The 20,910-nt window shown below is 39.7% G+C and overlaps 1 protein-coding gene across 1 annotated transcript in view; it reads left to right on the plus strand.

Moving 5' to 3' along the window:
- The window catches only part of r (carbamoyl-phosphate synthetase 2, aspartate transcarbamylase, and dihydroorotase rudimentary), a 1,183,622-nt gene that overhangs the window by 1,072,473 nt on the left and 90,239 nt on the right, over nt 1–20,910 (plus strand). Inside the window, exon 41 of the mRNA XM_070094236.1 lies at nt 4,247–4,388. Coding sequence (XP_069950337.1) covers nt 4,247–4,388 — 142 coding nt within the window. The remainder of the gene's footprint in view (nt 1–4,246; nt 4,389–20,910) is intronic.

Below are 20,910 nucleotides of genomic sequence, written 5' to 3' on the forward strand. Positions count from 1 at the left end.
ATTTGTTTACTCTTGAACATTTCCGCTACTTTGAGCTCAGTTTCAAGGAACTTTTCATTGTGAAACCAATCAAAATCATCTCTAATTCTGTAATATGTCTTCCATTCTGTCAAATGAGACCAAGAAAACCAGAATAAAACTATAAATACTGTACAAAAATACACCTTAAAGTCAGCATCTTAATCCACAAATGTGGTCGGAGTTTTTTTTTTTCTCGTTATGCACTGTGTGCTGCAGGAATTTTTTTTTATACTGTGCATACTGACCACACAGGCCCATTCTCTCTCATGTGGGCCTACCAGCTTTCTCCCACTTGATTTGAAGCTGCTAAAATTTTGGCGTATTTATACATCGAAAACATTGGCTCGTAAGACGTATATATACAGCCAAAACAGTCAAAGGGTTAACCCCTTAACTGTCCAAATGTAGATCTATGTTCTTACCACTAGTGCCCCAAACCTAGATCAACGTTTTATTTTTCCTGCCTCCAAATTTGGGACAATTGACCTGAGACGCCTGGTCAGTATAAAATGGGTCTTAACACTCAGTGTGAGCAGTAATATTTGTTTGGCATGCTGGGTGGCTGGCTGGCTGGCTGGGTGACTGGTTGGCCGGGTGGCTGCCCAGGTGGCTGATTGACTTTGGCTGTCTCTATCTCCCTCTGTCTATATCTATGCCTGTCTCTGTCTATCTCTTTCTCTGTCTATCTCTGTCTCTATCTCACAGGTACACATAAGTAGTTATTATAGTGTAAATTACCTAGGATAACCCCAAAAATCCAGACCAAGTGCTATATTGTGAGTTTATTAGTCATCCAGATTGGTATTTTTATAAGTTCTTCATTAATAATGCTGTCGAGAGAATTTTGATTAGGGTGGGAGATGACTAAAGTGTCTTTGGAAATAAGAACAGGTCTATGTCGCTGTGGTATATTTGGAAGATTACTGATGTATAAGAGGAAAAGCAGGGAGCCATGGACACTTTCCTGTGGGATGCCTATGTCAACAGGTCATGTTGGTGAGGTTGAACCATTGATAGAGACATATTAATGTCTGTTGGTAATGTAAGGTTTTATATGTACAAGTGTATAACCTCTGATACTGTAATGATCTTGTTAAAGGTGTAGGATGCTGTGGTCTATGTAGTGAAAGCTTTCCTAAGATAAGTAAAGAGGCCCACTGGATATTCATTGTTTTCAAGAGATGTATAAAGGAAGTCTAGTAGTTTTATGATTCCATCAGTTGCACCTATCTAGTGGAACCTCTGCTTACAAGTTTAACCCTTTGACTGTCGCAATCCTGAGGTGAATCTTTTCCCGATTGTAATGACACCAAAAAAACGAAATTTGATGGAAAACTGACGGAATTATGCTCTCGCGAAGTTAGCAACCTCAGCGCTGTTTACAAATCGGCGATTTCGCCCACTTTGAGCCCTATTTTCAGCTAATTCCATTGTTCCAGTCGCCCAAACTCATAGCTATTTCTTTAGAACTCTATTTTTTCTATCGACTGAGTACAAGAAACTGCCCATTTACCGATTTCAACTACCTAATAATGTGGTCAGAAATTTGCAATTTGGCCAATTTCACGAAAACTAAAAAATATGACAATTTCAAAAAAAGGTCCAGAATGAACAATGCAGACATTCCTGGCTCTAAAATAACATTTTCCTTGCTCATCAGTCATGTCTCCAGGCCCCTCTGATATTACTCTTGCTTTCTATTTTGAATTTTTATTCAAACAAAAAATAGAAGACTTACTATTATGCAGACTTCTGCAATACTGTAATAATTGTATAAATAACATCAACCCATTCATGACTGCATATTAGAATAGCTAGTTGGACATTTATTGGACAATGGCATCATTTGTTTACTTTTGAACATTGGCAAAAATCAAACATTTCCCCTACTTTGAGCTCCATTTCTAGGTTCTTTTTATAGTAAAATCAATCAAAATCACCTCTATTTCTATAATATGTTTTCCATTCTATCAAGTGAGACCAAGAAACCGAGAATACAACCATAAATACTATACGAAAGTAGACCACAAAGTCGGCATTTTAATTAAAAAAAATGGTCGGAGTTTTTTTTTTCTCATTATGCACTGCGTGCTCCAGGATTTTTTTTTATATGGTGCACACTGACCACACAGATCCATTTTCTCACATGTGGGCCTGCCAGCTTTCTCCTGCTTGATTTGAAGCCACTAGAATTTTTGAGTATATATACGTCAAACACGGTACCTCGTAAGACATATATATACGGCCGCAACAGTCAAAGGGTTAATGTGTTTCGTGACCTAGCTCATAACCTGATCTGCTTAGTTGCTGAGTCAGTTTTCCTCATTTAAATTAATTAAAATGCCATTAATCCTTTCCAGAGGAATTCCTGGTCTGGAGGCAGGGCATAATACTTGAATATGATGCTAATATCAACTCTACAGCTTATTTATCAAAATTCATCTAATATGACAATAATATTATTAACACAGAAACCTGATATATGCTCTAGAATGAATAAAATGTCATTATGTGACAAGTGGTGGCGGCCATTTCCGCTCCCGCTCTGAAAATATCTTCATGCTTCCCCTTCTGAGGTTTTATTATAAGAGAAATCAGAGTGTTTGTGAGGCTAACTGCACTAGTTTCATAAGGAAAACACTGAAATAAGAAATATTGTATAAAAACATAATTAACTGGTGTACGTACAGCATTTACCTTGGAGAAGAGATGCTGACAGAGGTTGACAGTGGAAAAGATAGGCAGAGCAGCGTATGCTGTCAGTGGCCCTATAAACCCCAACAACAACAACAACATTGGAGGAGTTCATTTTGTTTCTTCCTTTTTCTATCGCTTGATCGCTTAACTTACTTGCTACTCTTAATGCTACACATTATCATTGAAATTAACTGCTACAATTTGTTTATTTTTTTCACTTCACTTTTCATTGATGTTTGGCTTTTTCTCCATGCTTTTCACTCTTGATATTGAGTGTTGTTGTGGTATTCACTGTGCCATCTAATGGCGGCATTTGTTGTTTTGTTGCAGTCTGACTCTCGGTTGTTATTATAGTATTATTGTAATTATATATTATTATTATTATTATTATTATTATTAACCCATAAACTGTCCAAAAGTAGATCTACATTCACGTGCGTAGTGCTCCGACCCTGATTTCCCCCATTTAAAAGCATGTAAAAAAAGGTAGATCTACATTCGGAGCCTGCCGCACATCAACGTATATCTACGTTTGGATGGTTTAAGGGTTAATTATTATTATAATAATAATTGGGAGGCACTAAACTCGTAGGATTATACAACGCCTGTTGGGAGGGGGGATGGAAGGTATTCAGGCTTAATTTAGGGTACTGGAGCACAGATACAATTCCTTAGATCAAGAGCCCCTCACCTGCATCAAGGGGCCTCCCATGAAGGGGAAGCTAGCAACCTGAATTTTGGCTCTTATCCTTGAGCAAAAAATCGACAGAGCAACAGCTTATATCCTGAAAAACTCACATAGGGGGGGGGGCACTCGTAAGCAGAGGTTCCACTGTATTTGGTCTGAAACCAAACTGGCAGGGGCTGAGTATACTGTGTGACGCTAGAAAATAGTAGTCTTGTGTATTAATTTTTCAAAAATTTTTGGATAACAGTGGTAAGTTAGATATTGGCCTGTATTTATTTATATCAGTTTTGGTCTCCATTTTTGTGTATCAGAGTAACTCTTGCTATCTTGAGTAATGATGGGAAAGTGCTGGTGTCCAGTGATTTGCTGAACAGTAATGTAATGGTGGGTGAGAGGACATGACAACTTGAGCTAAATTTCTTGACTTGTTTTTCATTGAATTAATAATCAGGGTGACTTCAGTGGGCTCAGTTGGAGCAAGATAGAGGGATGTTGGGAAGCTTCCAACAAGGTAATCATTCACTCTAGCATTAGTGCTTGGAATTTTGTTAGCGAGACTTGATCCTATGATAGAGAAGAAATAATATAACTTGTTGTATCTTTCTGTTGGCTGGAGATATGATTCATTGGGTTTAGTTAGGAAAATATCTCCGGTTTTTGGTCAGCTTCTGAGAAACCCAGGATTTGAGAGAGCATTTTTCAGATCTTTCTTTTATCTCTTGCTTCCTTGAATCTACTAGAATAATACAGTTGTTTGGACTTATTTATTAGTTTGGTGAGGACTGTTGTGTAGTTTTTAGTTAAAAGTTGTATGTGCTTATTTGCAGTTTTATTTGGCAGGGCAAGTTAATGGCACTGATGTTCTACGAGGTGTCAACACGCACACACTGCAGCTTCCAGGCAGCTATCCAGCGTCTGGGTGGACGAACAGTCACCATGGACACCAACACTTCTTCTGTCAAGAAAGGAGAGAGCTTGGAAGGTAATGACCTCTTATAGTTTTCTCCAGTAATGTACCATTAACAGTGGTGGTGGAATATGTACTCTCCATTAATGTACAGTGCCTGCAAAAATAATCCAGACCTCCCTTTTCATTGTTATGAAAATCATTAAAAAGTAATTATATAAACATAAAACAAGAACTGTAATACAGTCTTTCCTCACTTAACCCTTTCACTGTCAGGACCCCTGATTCTAAACTCTCACTCTATGTTGAAAAATATTCCAAAAAACAAAATTTTTTTCTTACCAAAATCTGAAGAATATTTCTCTGTGTGTTTTAAAACAAGAAAAATCTTTTGCGATCAGTACTTACTGAGATACAGTGGAACCTTGACTTACAAGTGTCCCAACTTAAGAGTTTTTTTGAGATTCAAGCCATCCCTGGGTTGATTTTTTGCTCTGAGTTACGAGCCAACATTTGAGTTATGAGCCAGCTTTCCCCTCCCTTTTCCCCCTCAACCCAAAACCTGGACATCTTGCTATGATTTCATGCTTTAATTCCATGGAAATCATTCTCTTTTTCATCTCAGCAATATAATATAATATTATTACAGTCAAGTCACTCAGTCGGTCAAGTCACTCAGTAAGTCAGATCACTCAGTAAGTCAGTCAAGTCATTTAGTAAGTCAGTCAAGTCACTCAGTAAGTCAGTCAAGTCATTCAGTAAGTCAAGTGATTCAGTAAGTCAGTCAAGTCACTCAGTAAGTCAGTCAAATCATTCAATAAGTCAGTCAGGTTACTCAGTAAGTCAGTCAAGTCATTCAGTATGTCAGTCAAGTCACTCAGTAAGTCACTCAGTTCAGTCAGTCAATTCAGTCAGTCATTTAGTAAGTCATTCAGTCAGTCAGTCACACAAACTCATGTTAACCTCTTTTTCTGTGTACAAAGTAACACTTCAGTTATGGCTACAGGTTTTCTCTTGTCTAATATCTTTGTTAATTCTAAGACTTAAGTGCTTATACCTCTTCATGCCACTTTCAGCAACACTGTTATGGCTACTGGGTGTCATGATTGCTTGGCAGATACAAGATATAGCAATTAAAATATCATAACACAACTGACAAACACAGCTGCCTTGTAGCAGAGAAAGACTGGACAAGTATGAATTACGAATGCTGGGATGGTGGGGGTGGTGTCGGGAAGTGGTAGGGGATTGTGGGGTGGTGTTGGGGAGTGGTAGGGGATGGTGGGGGGTGGTGTTGGGGAGTGGTAGGGGATGGTGGTGGGTGGTGTCAGGGAGTGGTAGGGGAGGGCTCCCCGGCTGCTCTACAGCAAGGTGGCCGCTTGAGCAAAAGAGAATTTTTTTTTCCTTCCCACAAACTGAACCATGTTAAATTAATTATACAACGTGTTACATAAAATTGTGCAACAATTCTTCAGTGGCAGTCTACTGTATTATTATAATAACAATAGAGCTTCAGTTCCCTAAATTAATAATAACAATAATAATAATTTAATTCTACTACTAATATTATTATTATAATGATAATAAATAAAATAATAATAATAATAATAGAGCTTCAGTTCCCTTAATAACAATAATAATAATAATATACTCAACCCCTGCCAATTTGGATTCAGGAAAAATAAAAGCACTAATGATGCAGTCATAAAAATGCTAGATCTGCTTTACAGAGCATTGGAAAATAAGGAATATCCACTAGGAATTTTTATTGACCTAAGAAAAGCTTTTGACACAGTAGACCACAGCTTCCTACTCCACAAACTTGACCATTACCGTATAAGAGGCCATGCACTTGCATATTTCAAATCCTACATTACTAATAGGTATCAGTATGTCACCATTAAAGACACAGCATCATCAACATGGCCACTTGATACTGGAGTTCTGCAGGGAAGTGTCCTTGGTCCCCTGCTCTTCCTCTTATACATCAATGATCTTCCAAACATATCCCAACACCTGAACCCCATTCTCTTTGCTGACGACACGACTTACGTCATCTCTCACCCTAATCTTGCCACCCTCAACACCATTGTTAATGAGGAGCTGCTCAAAATATCGACTTGGATGACAGCCAATAAACTTACGCTTAACACTGACAAAACCTACTATATTATGTTTGGTAGCAGAGCAGGAGTTGCGCAAATTAACATTACGATCGACAACACTCTAATTGCCAGACATAATGAGGGCAAATTCCTAGGCCTATACCTCGAGAGCAACCTGAATTTCAGCACCCATATAAAACACACAACAAAAAAAGTATCCAAAACGGTGGGGATCCTCTCCTAGATACGATACTACGTGCCACAAAATGCCCTTCTCACACTATACTACTCACTTATTTATCCATACCTCACCTATGCTATTTGTGCTTGGGGATCAACTGCAGCAACACACCTAAAGGCAATAATCACCCAATAAAAAGCCGCAGTAAGAATAATCATTAAATCCCATCCCTGGCAACACCCCCTCCCACTCTTCATAGATCTAAACTTAGTCCCTGTTCAGTACATCCACACTTACTACTGTGCAATCTACATCTACAGGACCTTAAATTCCAATATTAACCTTGACCTAAAATGCTTTCTTGATAGTTGTGACAGAACCCACAGGCATAACACCAGACACAAACATCTCTATGACATTCCCCATGTCCGACTAAACCTTTACAAAAATTCAATGTATGTCAAAGGCCCAAAAATCTGGAACACCCTCCCTGAAAACTCTTGAACTGCAGACACATTTATCACCTTCAAAACTACCATTAGAAAACATCTTATCTCCCTGATACACCCCATCAACTAATTACATGAATACCACCTGGTGGTTCACACTTACACTCACTCACCCATTTGACCATAAACACAGAAATATCAATCTTAATCTTAAAATAATGAATCCTAACTAGTCATAAGTTGGCCTGTGATACTCCAATACTGAAACTATGTATTGTGTGAAAACAAAAGTATTCACATTGCTAAACCCACAAACTAGTATTTAGTCACTTAGCCATAATACTAACTTACCTCATAATTTGTAATATTTTAAAGTTAAGAATTAATCTAAGTCTGCCCGAAATGCCTAGCCATGCTAGGTGTTCTAGTGGCCCCCTTTGTAATTAGTATTTTAAAACATGTAAACCACACAATATCCAAATTCTGTAAACTCAGCATTGTAATCCTTATAGAGAATAAACTTGATTTGATTTGATAATAATAATAATGTAATATTACTAATAATAATGTAATATTATTATTATTATAACGATAGAGCTTCAGTTCCCTAAATTAATAATAATAATAAATAATATAATAATTATAGAGCTTCAGTTCCCTAAATTAATAATAATAATAATAATAATAATAATGCATAGGTAGTAGGTTGGTAGACAGCAACCACCCAGGGAAGTACTACCGTCCTGCCAGATGACTGTGAAACAAAAACCTGTAACTGTTTTGCATGATGGTAGGATTGCTGGTTTCTTTTTCTGTCTCATAAACACGCTAGATAACAGGGATATCTTGCTACTCCTACTTACACTTTGGTCACACTTCACAGACACGCACATGCATATATATATATACATACATCTAGGTTTTTCTCCTTTTTCTAAATAGCTCTTGTTCTTTTTTATTTCTTCTATTGTCCATGGGGAAGTGAAAAAGAATCTTTCCTCCGTAAGCCATGCGTGTCGTATGAGGCGACTAAAATGCCGGGAGCAATGGACTAGCAACCCCTTCTCCTGTATACATTTACTAAAAAAGAGAAGAAGAAAAACTTTATAAAATTGGGATGCTTAAATGTGCGTGGATGTAGTGTGGATGACAAGAAACAGATGATTGCTGATGTTATGAATGAAAAGAAGTTGGATGTCCTGGCTCTAAGCGAAACAAAGCTGAAGGGGGTAGGAGAATTTCAGTGGGGGGAAATAAATGGGATTAAATCTGGAGTATCTGAGAGAGTTAGAGCAAAGGAAGGGGTAGCAGTAATGTTAAATGATCAGTTATGGAAGGAGAAAAGAGAATATGAATGTGTAAATTCAAGAATTATGTGGATTAAAGTAAAGGTTGGATGCGAGAAGTGGGTCATAATAAGCGTGTATGCACCTGGAGAAGAGAGGAATGCAGAGGAGAGAGAGAGATTTTGGGAGATGTTAAGTGAATGTATAGGAGCCTTTGAACCAAGTGAGAGAGTAATTGTGGTAGGGGACCTGAATGCTAAAGTAGGAGAAACTCTTAGAGAGGGTGTGGTAGGTAAGTTTGGGGTGCCAGGTGTAAATGATAATGGGAGCCCTTTGATTGAACTTTGTATAGAAAGGGGTTTAGTTATAGGTAATACATATTTTAAGAAAAAGAGGATAAATAAGTATACACGATATGATGTAGGGCGAAATGACAGTAGTTTGTTGGATTATGTATTGGTAGATAAAAGACTGTTGAGTAGACTTCAGGATGTACATGTTTATAGAGGGGCCACAGATATATCAGATCACTTTCTAGTTGTAGCTACACTGAGAGTAAAAGGTAGATGGGATACAAGGAGAATAGAAGCATCAGGGAAGAGAGAGGTGAAGGTTTATAAACTAAAAGAGGAGGCAGTTAGGGTAAGATATAAACAGCTATTGGAGGATAGATGGGCTAATGAGAGCATAGGCAATGGGGTCGAAGAGGTATGGGGTAGGTTTAAAAATGTAGTGTTAGAGTGTTCAGCAGAAGTTTGTGGTTACAGGAAAGTGGGTGCAGGAGGGAAGAGGAGTGATTGGTGGAATGATGATGTAAAGAGAGTAGTAAGGGAGAAAAAGTTAGCATATGAGAAGTTTTTACAAAGTAGAAGTGATGCAAGGAGGGAAGAGTATATGGAGAAAAAGAGAGAGGTTAAGAGAGTGGTGAAGCAATGTAAAAAGAGAGCAAATGAGAGAGTGGGTGAGATGTTATCAACAAATTTTGTTGAAAATAAGAAAAAGTTTTGGAGTGAGATTAACAAGTTAAGAAAGCCTAGAGAACAAATGGATTTGTCAGTTAAAAATAGGAGAGGAGAGTTATTAAATGGAGAGTTAGAGGTATTGGGAAGATGGAGGGAATATTTTGAAAAATTGTTAAATGTTGATGAAGATAGGGAAGCTGTGATTTCGTGTATAGGGCAAGGAGGAATAACATCTTGTAGGAGTGAGGAAGAGCCAGTTGTGAGTGTGGGGGAAGTTCGTGAGGCAGTAGGTAAAATGAAAGGGGGTAAGGCAGCCGGGATTGATGGGATAAAGATAGAAATGTTAAAAGCAGGTGGGGATATAGTTTTGGAGTGGTTGGTGCAATTATTTAATAAATGTATGGAAGAGGGTAAGGTACCTAGGGATTGGCAGAGAGCATGCATAGTTCCTTTGTATAAAGGCAAAGGGGATAAAAGAGAGTGCAAAAATTATAGGGGGATAAGTCTGTTGAGTGTACCTGGTAAAGTGTATGGTAGAGTTATAATTGAAAGAATTAAGAGTAAGACGGAGAATAGGATAGCAGATGAACAAGGAGGCTTTAGGAAAGGTAGGGGGTGTGTGGACCAGGTGTTTACAGTGAAACATATAAGTGAACAGTATTTAGATAAGGCTAAAGAGGTCTTTGTGGCATTTATGGATTTGGAAAAGGCGTATGACAGGGTGGATAGGGGGGCAATGTGGCAGATGTTGCAAGTGTATGGTGTAGGAGGTAGGTTACTGAAAGCAGTGAAGAGTTTTTACGAGGATAGTGAGGCTCAAGTTAGAGTATGTAGGAAAGAGGGAAATTTTTTCCCAGTAAAAGTAGGCCTTAGACAAGGATGTGTGATGTCACCGTGGTTGTTTAATATATTTATAGATGGGGTTGTAAGAGAAGTAAATGCGAGGGTCTTGGCAAGAGGCGTGGAGTTAAAAGATAAAGAATCACACACAAAGTGGGAGTTGTCACAGCTGCTCTTTGCTGATGACACTGTGCTCTTGGGAGATTCTGAAGAGAAGCTGCAGAGATTGGTGGATGAATTTGGTAGGGTGTGCAAAAGAAGAAAATTAAAGGTGAATACAGGAAAGAGTAAGGTTATGAGGATAACAAAAAGATTAGGTGATGAAAGATTGAATTTCAGATTGGAGGGAGAGAGTATGGAGGAGGTGAACGTATTCAGATATTTGGGAGTGGACGTGTCAGCGGATGGGTCTATGAAAGATGAGGTGAATCATAGAATTGATGAGGGAAAAAGAGTGAGTGGTGCACTTAGGAGTCTGTGGAGACAAAGAACTTTGTCCTTGGAGGCAAAGAGGGGAATGTATGAGAGTATAGTTTTACCAACGCTCTTATATGGGTGTGAAGCGTGGGTAATGAATGTTGCAGCGAGGAGAAGGCTGGAGGCAGTGGAGATGTCATGTCTGAGGGCAATGTGTGGTGTGAATATAATGCAGAGAATTCGTAGTTTGGAAGTTAGGAGGAGGTGCGGGATTACCAAAACTGTTGTCCAGAGGGCTGAGGAAGGGTTGTTGAGGTGGTTCGGACATGTAGAGAGAATAGAGTGAAACAGAATGACTTCAAGAGTGTATCAGTCTGTAGTGGAAGGAAGGCAGGGTAGGGGTCGGCCTAGGAAGGGTTGGAGGGAGGGGGTAAAGGAGGTTTTGTGTGCGAGGGGCTTGGACTTCCAGCAGGCATGCGTGAGCGTGTTTGATAGGAGTGAATGGAGACAAATGGCTTTTAATACTTGACGTGCTGTTGGAGTGTGAGCAAAGTAACATTTGTGAAGGGATTCAGGGAAACCGGCAGGCCGGACTTGAGTCCTGGAGATGGGAAGTACAGTGCCTGCACTCTGAAGGAGGGGTGTTAATGTTGCAGTTTAAAAACTGTAATGTAAAGCACCCTTCTGGCAAGACAGTGATGGAGCGAATGATGGTGAAAGTTTTTCTTTTTCGGGCCACCCTGCCTTGGTGGGAATCGGCCAGTGTGATAATAAAAAATAAAAAAAAATAAATAATGCATAATACGAACGTAATGATAATTCACATTGCTTCTGCTAGTTGGCACAGCTAGTAAGCAGTGAACATGTTTACATCCCTGTGGGGGGCAGTTCTCTCATGCTTGTTTTCATTCTTTTAGCCATTTGGCCAAATTTCTTTTTTCTAACCATGGGTCCTAGTGATCTACTGCAGTTAGCCTCAAAAATGCTCTGTTTTCTCTTACAGTAAGAACATGGGAAGATGCTATAGTCAAATTGGGATAGAAATGGCAGATGCTTCTGCCGCTGCCACTGCCACCATATTATGGCCTATTTTATTCATTCTATCAAATAAAATAAAATCAAGTTTATTCTCTATAAGGGTTGCAATGTGGGGTTTACAGGATTTGGATATTGTGTGGTTTACATGTTTTAAAATACTAATTACAGAGGGGGCCACTAGGACACCTAGCATGGCTAGGCATTTCGGGCAGACTTCGATTAATTCTTAACATTAAATCCTTACAGATTATGGTATTAAGGCTAAGTTACTACATCATAATTTGTGAGTTTAGCAATGTGAATGCTTTTGTTTTGGCACAATACAAGGTGTCTATATTGGAGTATCATAGGCAAACTTATGACTAGTTAGGAGTATATATCATGTTTCTTTGCTAATTATATTGTTTATTATGTCATATTAGATGAATTGTGATAGATAAATAAGCCATACAGTTGATAATAGTGTCACATTCAAGTATTTTTTCTCGTCTCTCCAGAGTGCAGGAACGAATTAATGGCTTTTCAATTACAGTAGGGCCCCACTTATATGGCAGGTTAGGTTCCAGGCTACCGCCGTAAAACGGAAATCGTCGTAAATTGGAACACCCTTTTTTTTCCACTTATAAATGCATATAAATACTAGATAACAAGTTTACACTAACATATATTAAGTTAGCAATAGAACTAGGCATCAAAAAACAATACAAAAAGTACTATACACAAATAGTGCACTCATTACTTACCTTAAAATTTTTATAGTCTTAATCTAGGGTGAGACAAGTAGTATTTATTGTAAGAAATCAAGTGTGGTATGTATGGTAGTCAGCCGGGCTACCATACCAGGCCACATAATATTCTATGACATTTAAGCATCCCAGAGCGATAAAATGCATATACAGTTTACTCATTACTTACCTTAAAATATTTGAAGTCTTTATCTAGGGTGAGATGAGTAGTATTTATTGTAAGAAATCAAGTGTGGTATGTATGGTAGTCAGCCAGGCTACCATACCAGGCCAACCCACCCACACATATTCTATGATATTTAAGCATCCCAGAGCGATAAAATGTATATACAGTTCACTCATTACTTACCTTAAAATATTTGTAGTCTTAATGTAGGGTCAGGAGTAAGTAAATGAGATAAAACGAATAAATGAGAGAGAGAGAGAGAGAGAGAATGAGTGGATGAGGGAGAACAGGCGCAGAGTTATGTAAACAAACTAGGCGAAGGTAAGTTTTGTAAACAACAAAGTGTACACGTCGGGTTTGTGTACAAGTTACATTGTGTACAAGTTGTCTCTACATTGATACAGTAGAATAAATAAAGAAGAACACTCCCATTCTCATGTAACATTTTGAGAAGAAATGACGCTCTGAGTGAAGGAAATGGAAATAAGTCACTCTGTCTGACTTTTTTGGGTTATCCTAGGTTTTCTGCACATATGCTGTTATGTATGATAATCATTGTAACTGTATTTGTGTATACCTGAATAAACTCACAAACATACGAAAGGAATAATTTTCTACAGTTACCCCCAGTAACACATTTTCTCTTATGTTAGATTAGAGAAAATGTTATTCTTGGCATCACTTGTACAAGTTATCTGGCTACCTCATCTCGTATTTATGTTTATTTATTCTATTGTGGGGTGTATTTATCATCTTTATATGTTATATATCATGTTTATTATATAATTTTGAAAAAAAATATCATGGATGGATTAATGAAAATGTGTATACAGTGGACCCCCGCATAACGGACGCCTTGCATAGCGGACAATCCGCATAGCGGACGCTTTGTTCGCTAAAATTTTGCCCCGCATAGTGGACAAAAACCCGCTCAGCGGCTGTTACGTTGGTTTGTCCCTTATTACTTTGATAGTAAGGTTCTCACTACATGTTCTAGTGTGGGGTAGCTTTTACTTAATGGTCTTATTTGTCTAGGGGTAATACTTACATCATGGCTGATCATCCTGAGTGTCTCTGATACCCTTTCACCAGCCCTCTTCACAGGTTATGTAAACTACTACTATAAAAATATAACTGTATTCTCAATAGATATGTACAGAATATACAATTACAGCCTCACATTTTCAAAACAACGATCTACACACTGCATAGCTGTTCTCCCACATGGTATATCTCAACAACTTTAGTCCTCTCTCTCCTTGACATAACTCTGGGCTAACCAGTGTTTTGACACACTTTAGTCACCCTGGGTATGGTGGTCACAACTTAAATTATAAAAAACTCACCCCTGGAGCACACATAATGCCCCAAAAGATAGAAGAAGGACCCAGAGATCCTGCCAGGTTGAAGGCCAGCCACAGAGAGCGAGTCAGTGCGAGGGAGAGGGAGAAAGAGGCTAAGCTCCTCCCACCAAAACAAAAGACTGTTGCCAAGCACAATTCTCCAGTTACCACAATTCTACCACACCTTAATTTTACTTTTACAAAAGGAAATACAACTTTATAAACTACTTATTTGCCAAGCACAATTCTCCAGTTACCACAATTCTACCACACCTTAATTTTACTTTTACAAAAGGAAATACAACTTTATAAACTACTTATTTAAATTGTGTGTTTGTGTCTATAGTATAACCTATTATATTGAGAAAAATAGGCTTGACCCAGCTGCCTCAGTCATAAGGTTGATCAGTCCTTCTGACATTTAGAGCAAAGTCCCCATCAATTCAATATAATTAGGTATTCCAGAGTAACTGTTACTTATAAATACATGTTGGGTCCTATAGCCCCATAACACCCCCACCTCCAGACGAAGTCTCACAAAAGCTAGCTGTGTCCCTCAGGATACGGCTAGTAAAAAGTATATTGCTTAAGTCTGAAGGCGGTAAACAAGACTACTAGAAATGCTACATTTTCCCAGCACCATAACTACTCTTCACTTTACTGTTATTTACAAGAGATTGCAGAATTTTTTAGAAAAGCAATTTAACCATACCCATATACTCAAGTGTGTAACTATTTACAATTTTAGTGACTTTTAAACAATACACATTACAATGCAAAATTTTGCACACAATGCCCACTGTGAAAGCCCGCACCAACAGGCCTGTGCCTCTGCTACGGTAATCCAGCAAGCAACTGGTACTCCAGGGTGGCATCTTCCTGATCAGGAGACGAGAGTAGAGCCAAACCCAGAGCAGTCAGGTGTACCCCAGGCAGGAAACTTCACAAAACATGTCAAGGTGTCTCTCACTTGGTGGCCGAACCAAACAGTGAGACTTCCAGTCAACACTCACGATCCTTAACATGGTCAGGCACTTAAGCCCATCTTCCGAGGTCCCACTCCACACAGATCCTCCAAACTTATTAAGAGGAGGCTGTCATAGAACATGGAGGGGTCCAAGGGACCACAAGGCAAATCGTCGGGCCGTTTTGTACATAGAGCACACCAAGACACAACATCACATACCTTCCTGAACGTCTCATGTTACCGAAGGTTGTCAACCACTGCCTCAACTCACATTCACGTACACCCTGACCCTCGTCACACTTTTGGCTCCGACTCAACTCCTTTACAGTCAGACGGCTGGTAGAGAGTACTCAGGCTCGCCGAGAGTTCACCACTGCAAAAACAACAAGGTCAGCACATGACAAACACTATGTACAAAGTATGCACCATGCATCTACATGAAACATCTAGAGAGAGCATCAGCAACCACATTCTCTGAGCCTTTTATATATTTAACTTTCAAATTAAAAGGCTGTAGGAACAAAGCCCATCTTAAGAGTCTTTGATTGTGGTTTCTCATTCTTTGCAAAAACCTCAGAGGGTTATGGTCACTATACACTATTACAGGATGTGGGGAAGCACTGATATAAACTTCAAATTTCTGCACAGCTAACACCAAAGCCAAAGCCTCTTTCTCTACAGTTGCATAACCACGTTGATGCTTTTTTAATTTGGCTGAATGGTAACAAACTGGCTGAAGGCTATCTCTCTCATCACCCTGCAACAACACTGCACCTACCCCTACATCACTAGCATCCACTTGTAGAGAGAAGGGGCATTCAAACTCAGGACTTTTCAAGATAGGAGCATTCCCTAATAACATTTTCACATTTTCAAAAGCCCTGTCACACTTGCTGTCCCAGTTGAATTGAACTTTGGGACTGGTCAAAGTTGTCAGTGGTGACGTTACCTGGGAGAGGTTGGGGCAGAAACGTCTGTAATAACCCACCATGCCCAGGAACCTCATCACTGCCTTCCGATTCTGTGGTCTAGGAAAATTTATAATGGCCTCCACCTTAGCATGAATTGGGGCAACTTTTCCCTGACCAACTACATATCCTAAGAATTGTACACTGGCTTGGCCAAACTCACTTTTGCTCAAATTGATGGTTAGATTGGCTTGGGATAGACATTCAAACAACTTTTGCAATCTTACCAAGTAAGTTTCCCACTGGTTACTGAATACCACAATATCATCTAGATAGGCCCGCACACCATCCAACTCCCTTATGACAGTATTTATACGACGCTGGAAGGTGGCAGGAGCATTTTTTAACCCAAAAGGAAGAACATTATATTGAAATAACCCATCTGGAGTGACGAAGGCTGAAATTTCCTTGGCTCGCTGGGTGAGGGGTATCTGATAATACCCTTTAAGTAAGTCCAGTTTGCTCACAAACTTTGCCCCTCCCACAGCATCAATCACATCATCCATACGTGGCAAAGGGTAACCGTCAGCCTTCGTTACTTCATTTACTCTGCGATAGTCAGTGCACATACGCATAGATCCATCAGGTTTGGGAACCATCAGGCATGGAGATGCCCACTGACTCTCGCTAGGCACTACAAACTGGTTTTGAAGGAGGAATTTCACTTCTTCCTCCATGTGAAGTTGTTTTGTTGGGTTCATGCGGTAAGGAGCCTGCTTTATTGGAACAGCTTCCCCGACATCCACGTCATGGGGAGGCAATTTACTTACTTTGGGTACATCCCCAAACAAATCTGGAAATTTTTGGAGTAACTGAACCAAGTCACAGGCTCCCTGTACACTGAGTCCCTTCATGTGTGCCAAGGGATTTTGCAAGATGGCTGAATTGCACAGCCTTACTTCTGTTGTTACAGGAAGTTTTTCAGTATCGTCACTCTCAACTTGAATAGCGGCAGCTCCTGCCCTAGAATGGTATTTCTTCAACCTGTTAATGTGCACAGTCCTTTCTGATTTGCGACGGCCAGGCATCTTAATTACATAATTGGGGCCAGACCTGCCTGTGATGACAAAGGGTCCATCAAATCGTGCAGCCAGGGCATGTCCCGGAACCGGCTCCAAAGCTAACACTTCCTCTCCAACACTGAAGGAGCGAGGGGCTGCCCTTTGGTCGTACCGCTGCTTCATGGCCCTCTGACTAGCTTTGAGGTTGTCTGCTGCCATCTGTCTCGCCTGGTCCAATCGTTTCCTGAAAAAGAGAACATCTTCCGGCGGGGAAGCCTCATTTTCACCACCCAGCCAATGCTCCTTGAGAATAGTCAGTGGTCCTGTTACGTTGGTATGTCCCTTATTACTTTGATAGTAAGGTTCTCACTACATGTTCTAGTGTGGGGGTAGCTTTTACTTAATGGTCTTATTTGTCTAGGGGTAATACTTACATCATGGCTGATCATCCTGAGTGTCTCTGATACCCTTTCACCAGCCCTCTTCACAGGTTATGTAAACTACTACTATAAAAATATAACTGTATTCTCAATAGATATGTACAGAATATACAATTACAGCCTCACATTTTCAAAACAACGATCTACACACTGCATAGCTGTTCTCCCACATGGTATATCTCAACAACTTTAGTCCTCTCTCCTTGACATAACTCTGGGCTAACCAGTGTTTTGACACACTTATGGTTGAACCCGTAATACCCTTCAACAATATATCTACCCCAGTATAGGTATCCTTAGACACTGGTAGCACTCCAGCGCGTAGCAAAGAGTAGGTGCTACATCCATCTCTCAAGGACAATATGTTCTCAACTCTGCCTACATTCTTTTGCAAACCAACTGTGGACCTACTAGAAAATATACACATCCTGGGGTCTAGATCCAAAGGTTCCTCCTCACCTTGCCTTGAAGACCTAATGCAGGCAACTGGATGTATCTCTGCAGTTAGAGTCCTCTGGGGTGGTTCCTCCCTTTCCTGATCTCGCCGCCTTGACCAGCAAAACTTTTGTGTGTGTCCAGTTTTGTTACAGTAATAACAGATAAAACTCTTAAAGGTATTTTTACCATTTGGTGTAGGACTGGTACTGTTTACTCGAGGATCTGAAACATCTGATTGTCTAAGTAAACTTTGAACTCCAGCTGACTTACCTTTTCCTTCTATTTTAGAGGGCACCTCAGCCTTCATTTGTCCCTGAAAATTCTTGTCCCACTTACCTTTATGACCATAGGACTTGGAATAAGGTTTAGAATGAGTGGGGAAATTTTCAGGAGCATGACTGTTTTTACTTACCAATTCCCTGCGAGCCAAGAATCGGTCACCTAGATCCAGTGCTTCTGAAAGATTATCTGGGTTTTTGTCCTCCAAATATTCTCTGAGGTCAACAGGGATTGTATTGTACAATTCCTCATGAACCATTAGATCTACTAATTTGTTATAGTCTTTATTAACTCCTTTAGAACAAACCCATTTCTTAAAAAGGAACAGTTTCTCATTCCCAAACTCAGTTAAGGTCTGCCCATCCTGAAATTTTTGATTCCTGAACTTTTGTCTATATTTCTCAGGTATCATTTGGTATGCAAGCAATACTTCCTCTTTAATCTTATCATAATCAGAAAAATCTTGCCCCTCCAGAGTCTCTACTCTTTGGAATCCTTTACCTACAAGTTGTGTGCGAACTAGGGTAGCCCACTTCTGTTTGGGCCATCCTTGCTCCAAAGCAGTCTTCTCAAAAAAAGAAAAATACCTATCTGGGTCACTCTCTGTAAACTTAGGGACAAAATTTGCAGCTTTAGTTATGTTAAAGTACTGCTCAGGCTCTTGTTCTGAACCTCCTAACCTTTGACGTTCTTTCTCCTTAGCTTTCATTAATTTCATTTCAGCCTCTAGTACAGCTAATTTCAGTCTCATTCTCTCCATTTCCATATCACCTGGAGTAGGTGATTCCTCATCTTCACTATTAACAGGCATGTTTACTGATGAATTATTACCTTCTTCCCTGAAGCCTAAAAAATCTGAAGACTCATCTTCTGACATAGTTTTATCTTTAAACACTTGCTTCCCTCTTACAGTATCAGTGGACAAAGTTTTCCCACAGGCACATAAAATAACACAAATTGAATGTAAACTATGCACATAGCACTTACCATAACCACAACAAAAATGTGTTACTCCCTTTCCCCCACCTTAGGAGAAAAACAACCTGTAAACTAATATATGAAAACAACACTTCCACTGACACCACCTAGGTAAATCTTCTACCAGAAACATGCAACTGTTATTACCCCATACCAGCACATATAGTTCAAAGAATGTTTTGAGTTATTTTAGCAGTCAAATAACTCTCCCGGTCAAGCTCCCATGTTACGTTGGTATGTCCCTTATTACTTTGATAGTAAGGTTCTCACTACATGTTCTAGTGTGGGGGTAGCTTTTACTTAATGGTCTTATTTGTCTAGGGGTAATACTTACATCATGGCTGATCATCCTGAGTGTCTCTGATACCCTTTCACCAGCCCTCTTCACAGGTTATGTAAACTACTACTATAAAAATATAACTGTATTCTCAATAGATATGTACAGAATATACAATTACAGCCTCACATTTTCAAAACAACGATCTACACACTGCATAGCTGTTCTCCCACATGGTATATCTCAACAACTTTAGTCCTCTCTCCTTGACATAACTCTGGGCTAACCAGTGTTTTGACACACTTTAGTCACCCTGGGTATGGTGGTCACAACTTAAATTATAAAAACTCACCCCTGGAGCACACATAATGCCCCAAAAGATAGAAGAAGGACCCAGAGATCCTGCCAGGTTGAAGGCCAGCCACAGAGAGACCGAGTCAGTGCGAGGGGGAGAGAGAAAGAGGCTAAGCTCCTCCCACCAAAACAAAAGACTGTTGCCAAGCACAATTCTCCAGTTACCACAATTCTACCACACCTTAATTTTACTTCTACAAAAGGAAATACAACTTGCTCCTCCCACCAAAACAAAAGACTGTTGCCAAGCACAATTCTCCAGTTACCACAATTCTACCACACCTTAATTTTACTTTTACAAAAGGAAATACAACTTTATAAACTACTTATTTAAATTTGTGTGTTTATGTGTCTATAGTATAACCTATTATATTGAGAAAAATAGGCTTGACCCAGCTGCTTCTCAGTCATAAGGTTGATCAGTCCTTCTGACATTTAGAGCAAAGTCCCCATCAATTCAATATAATTAGGTATTCCAGAGTAACTGTTACTTATAAATACATGTTGGGTCCTATAGCCCCATAACAGGTCCCCTCACTGGATGACCATAGACAAGCTCGAAAGGGCTGAAACTGAGAGATTCTTGGGTGCTTTCCCGCACGGCAAACAAGAGAAAAGGGATACCCTCATCCCAATCACTAGTGTTATTCATACAATAAGCTCGCATCATTGTCTTAAGAGTTTGATGAAATCTCTCTATCACTCCCTGAGACTGAGGGTGATAGGGAGTTGAAAATTTGGGCTGTACATCTAACCCCTTTAACACATTCCTAAATAATTTCGAGGTAAAGTTAGACCCTTGATCTGTTTGTACCTCCCGAGGAAAGCCAACATGGGAAAAGAACTTCATCAAAGCCCTTAAGACCACTCGAGCGGTTATCTTGCGTAGAGGGATTGCTTCTGGGTACCTGGTAGTGGAGCAAATTATTGTTAGTAAATAATTATTTCCCATTCTGGTCCTTGGGAGTGGGCCAACGACATCCACTACCAGCTTGCTGAAGGGTTCACCTGGTGCTGAAATCGGCTGAAGGGGAACAGGTTTAATGCTTTGATTAGGTTTCCCTATAATTTGGCAGGCATGACAGGTCTTTATATAATCTCCCACCGTCTCCCACAGCCGAGGCCAGAAGAAGTGCCTGGAAACCCTGGATACTGTTTTAGCAATACCTAGGTGTCCACCTAGAGGTGTGTCATGCACTAAGCTAAGAACATGGTTTCTATAAGGCTCAGGCACCACGACCTGGTGACAAAAACTTGGCTCTCCTTCTACTGGTACTGCAACCGAAGGCGCCTTCTTCATGAGTATACCTTTCCTGAAATAGAAGCATTTATTTAAACGTAAAGATTCCTCCTCAGTCACAG

Source organism: Cherax quadricarinatus, chromosome 45 (assembly GCF_038502225.1).
Source record: "Cherax quadricarinatus isolate ZL_2023a chromosome 45, ASM3850222v1, whole genome shotgun sequence".
Classification (NCBI taxonomy): domain Eukaryota; kingdom Metazoa; phylum Arthropoda; class Malacostraca; order Decapoda; family Parastacidae; genus Cherax; species Cherax quadricarinatus.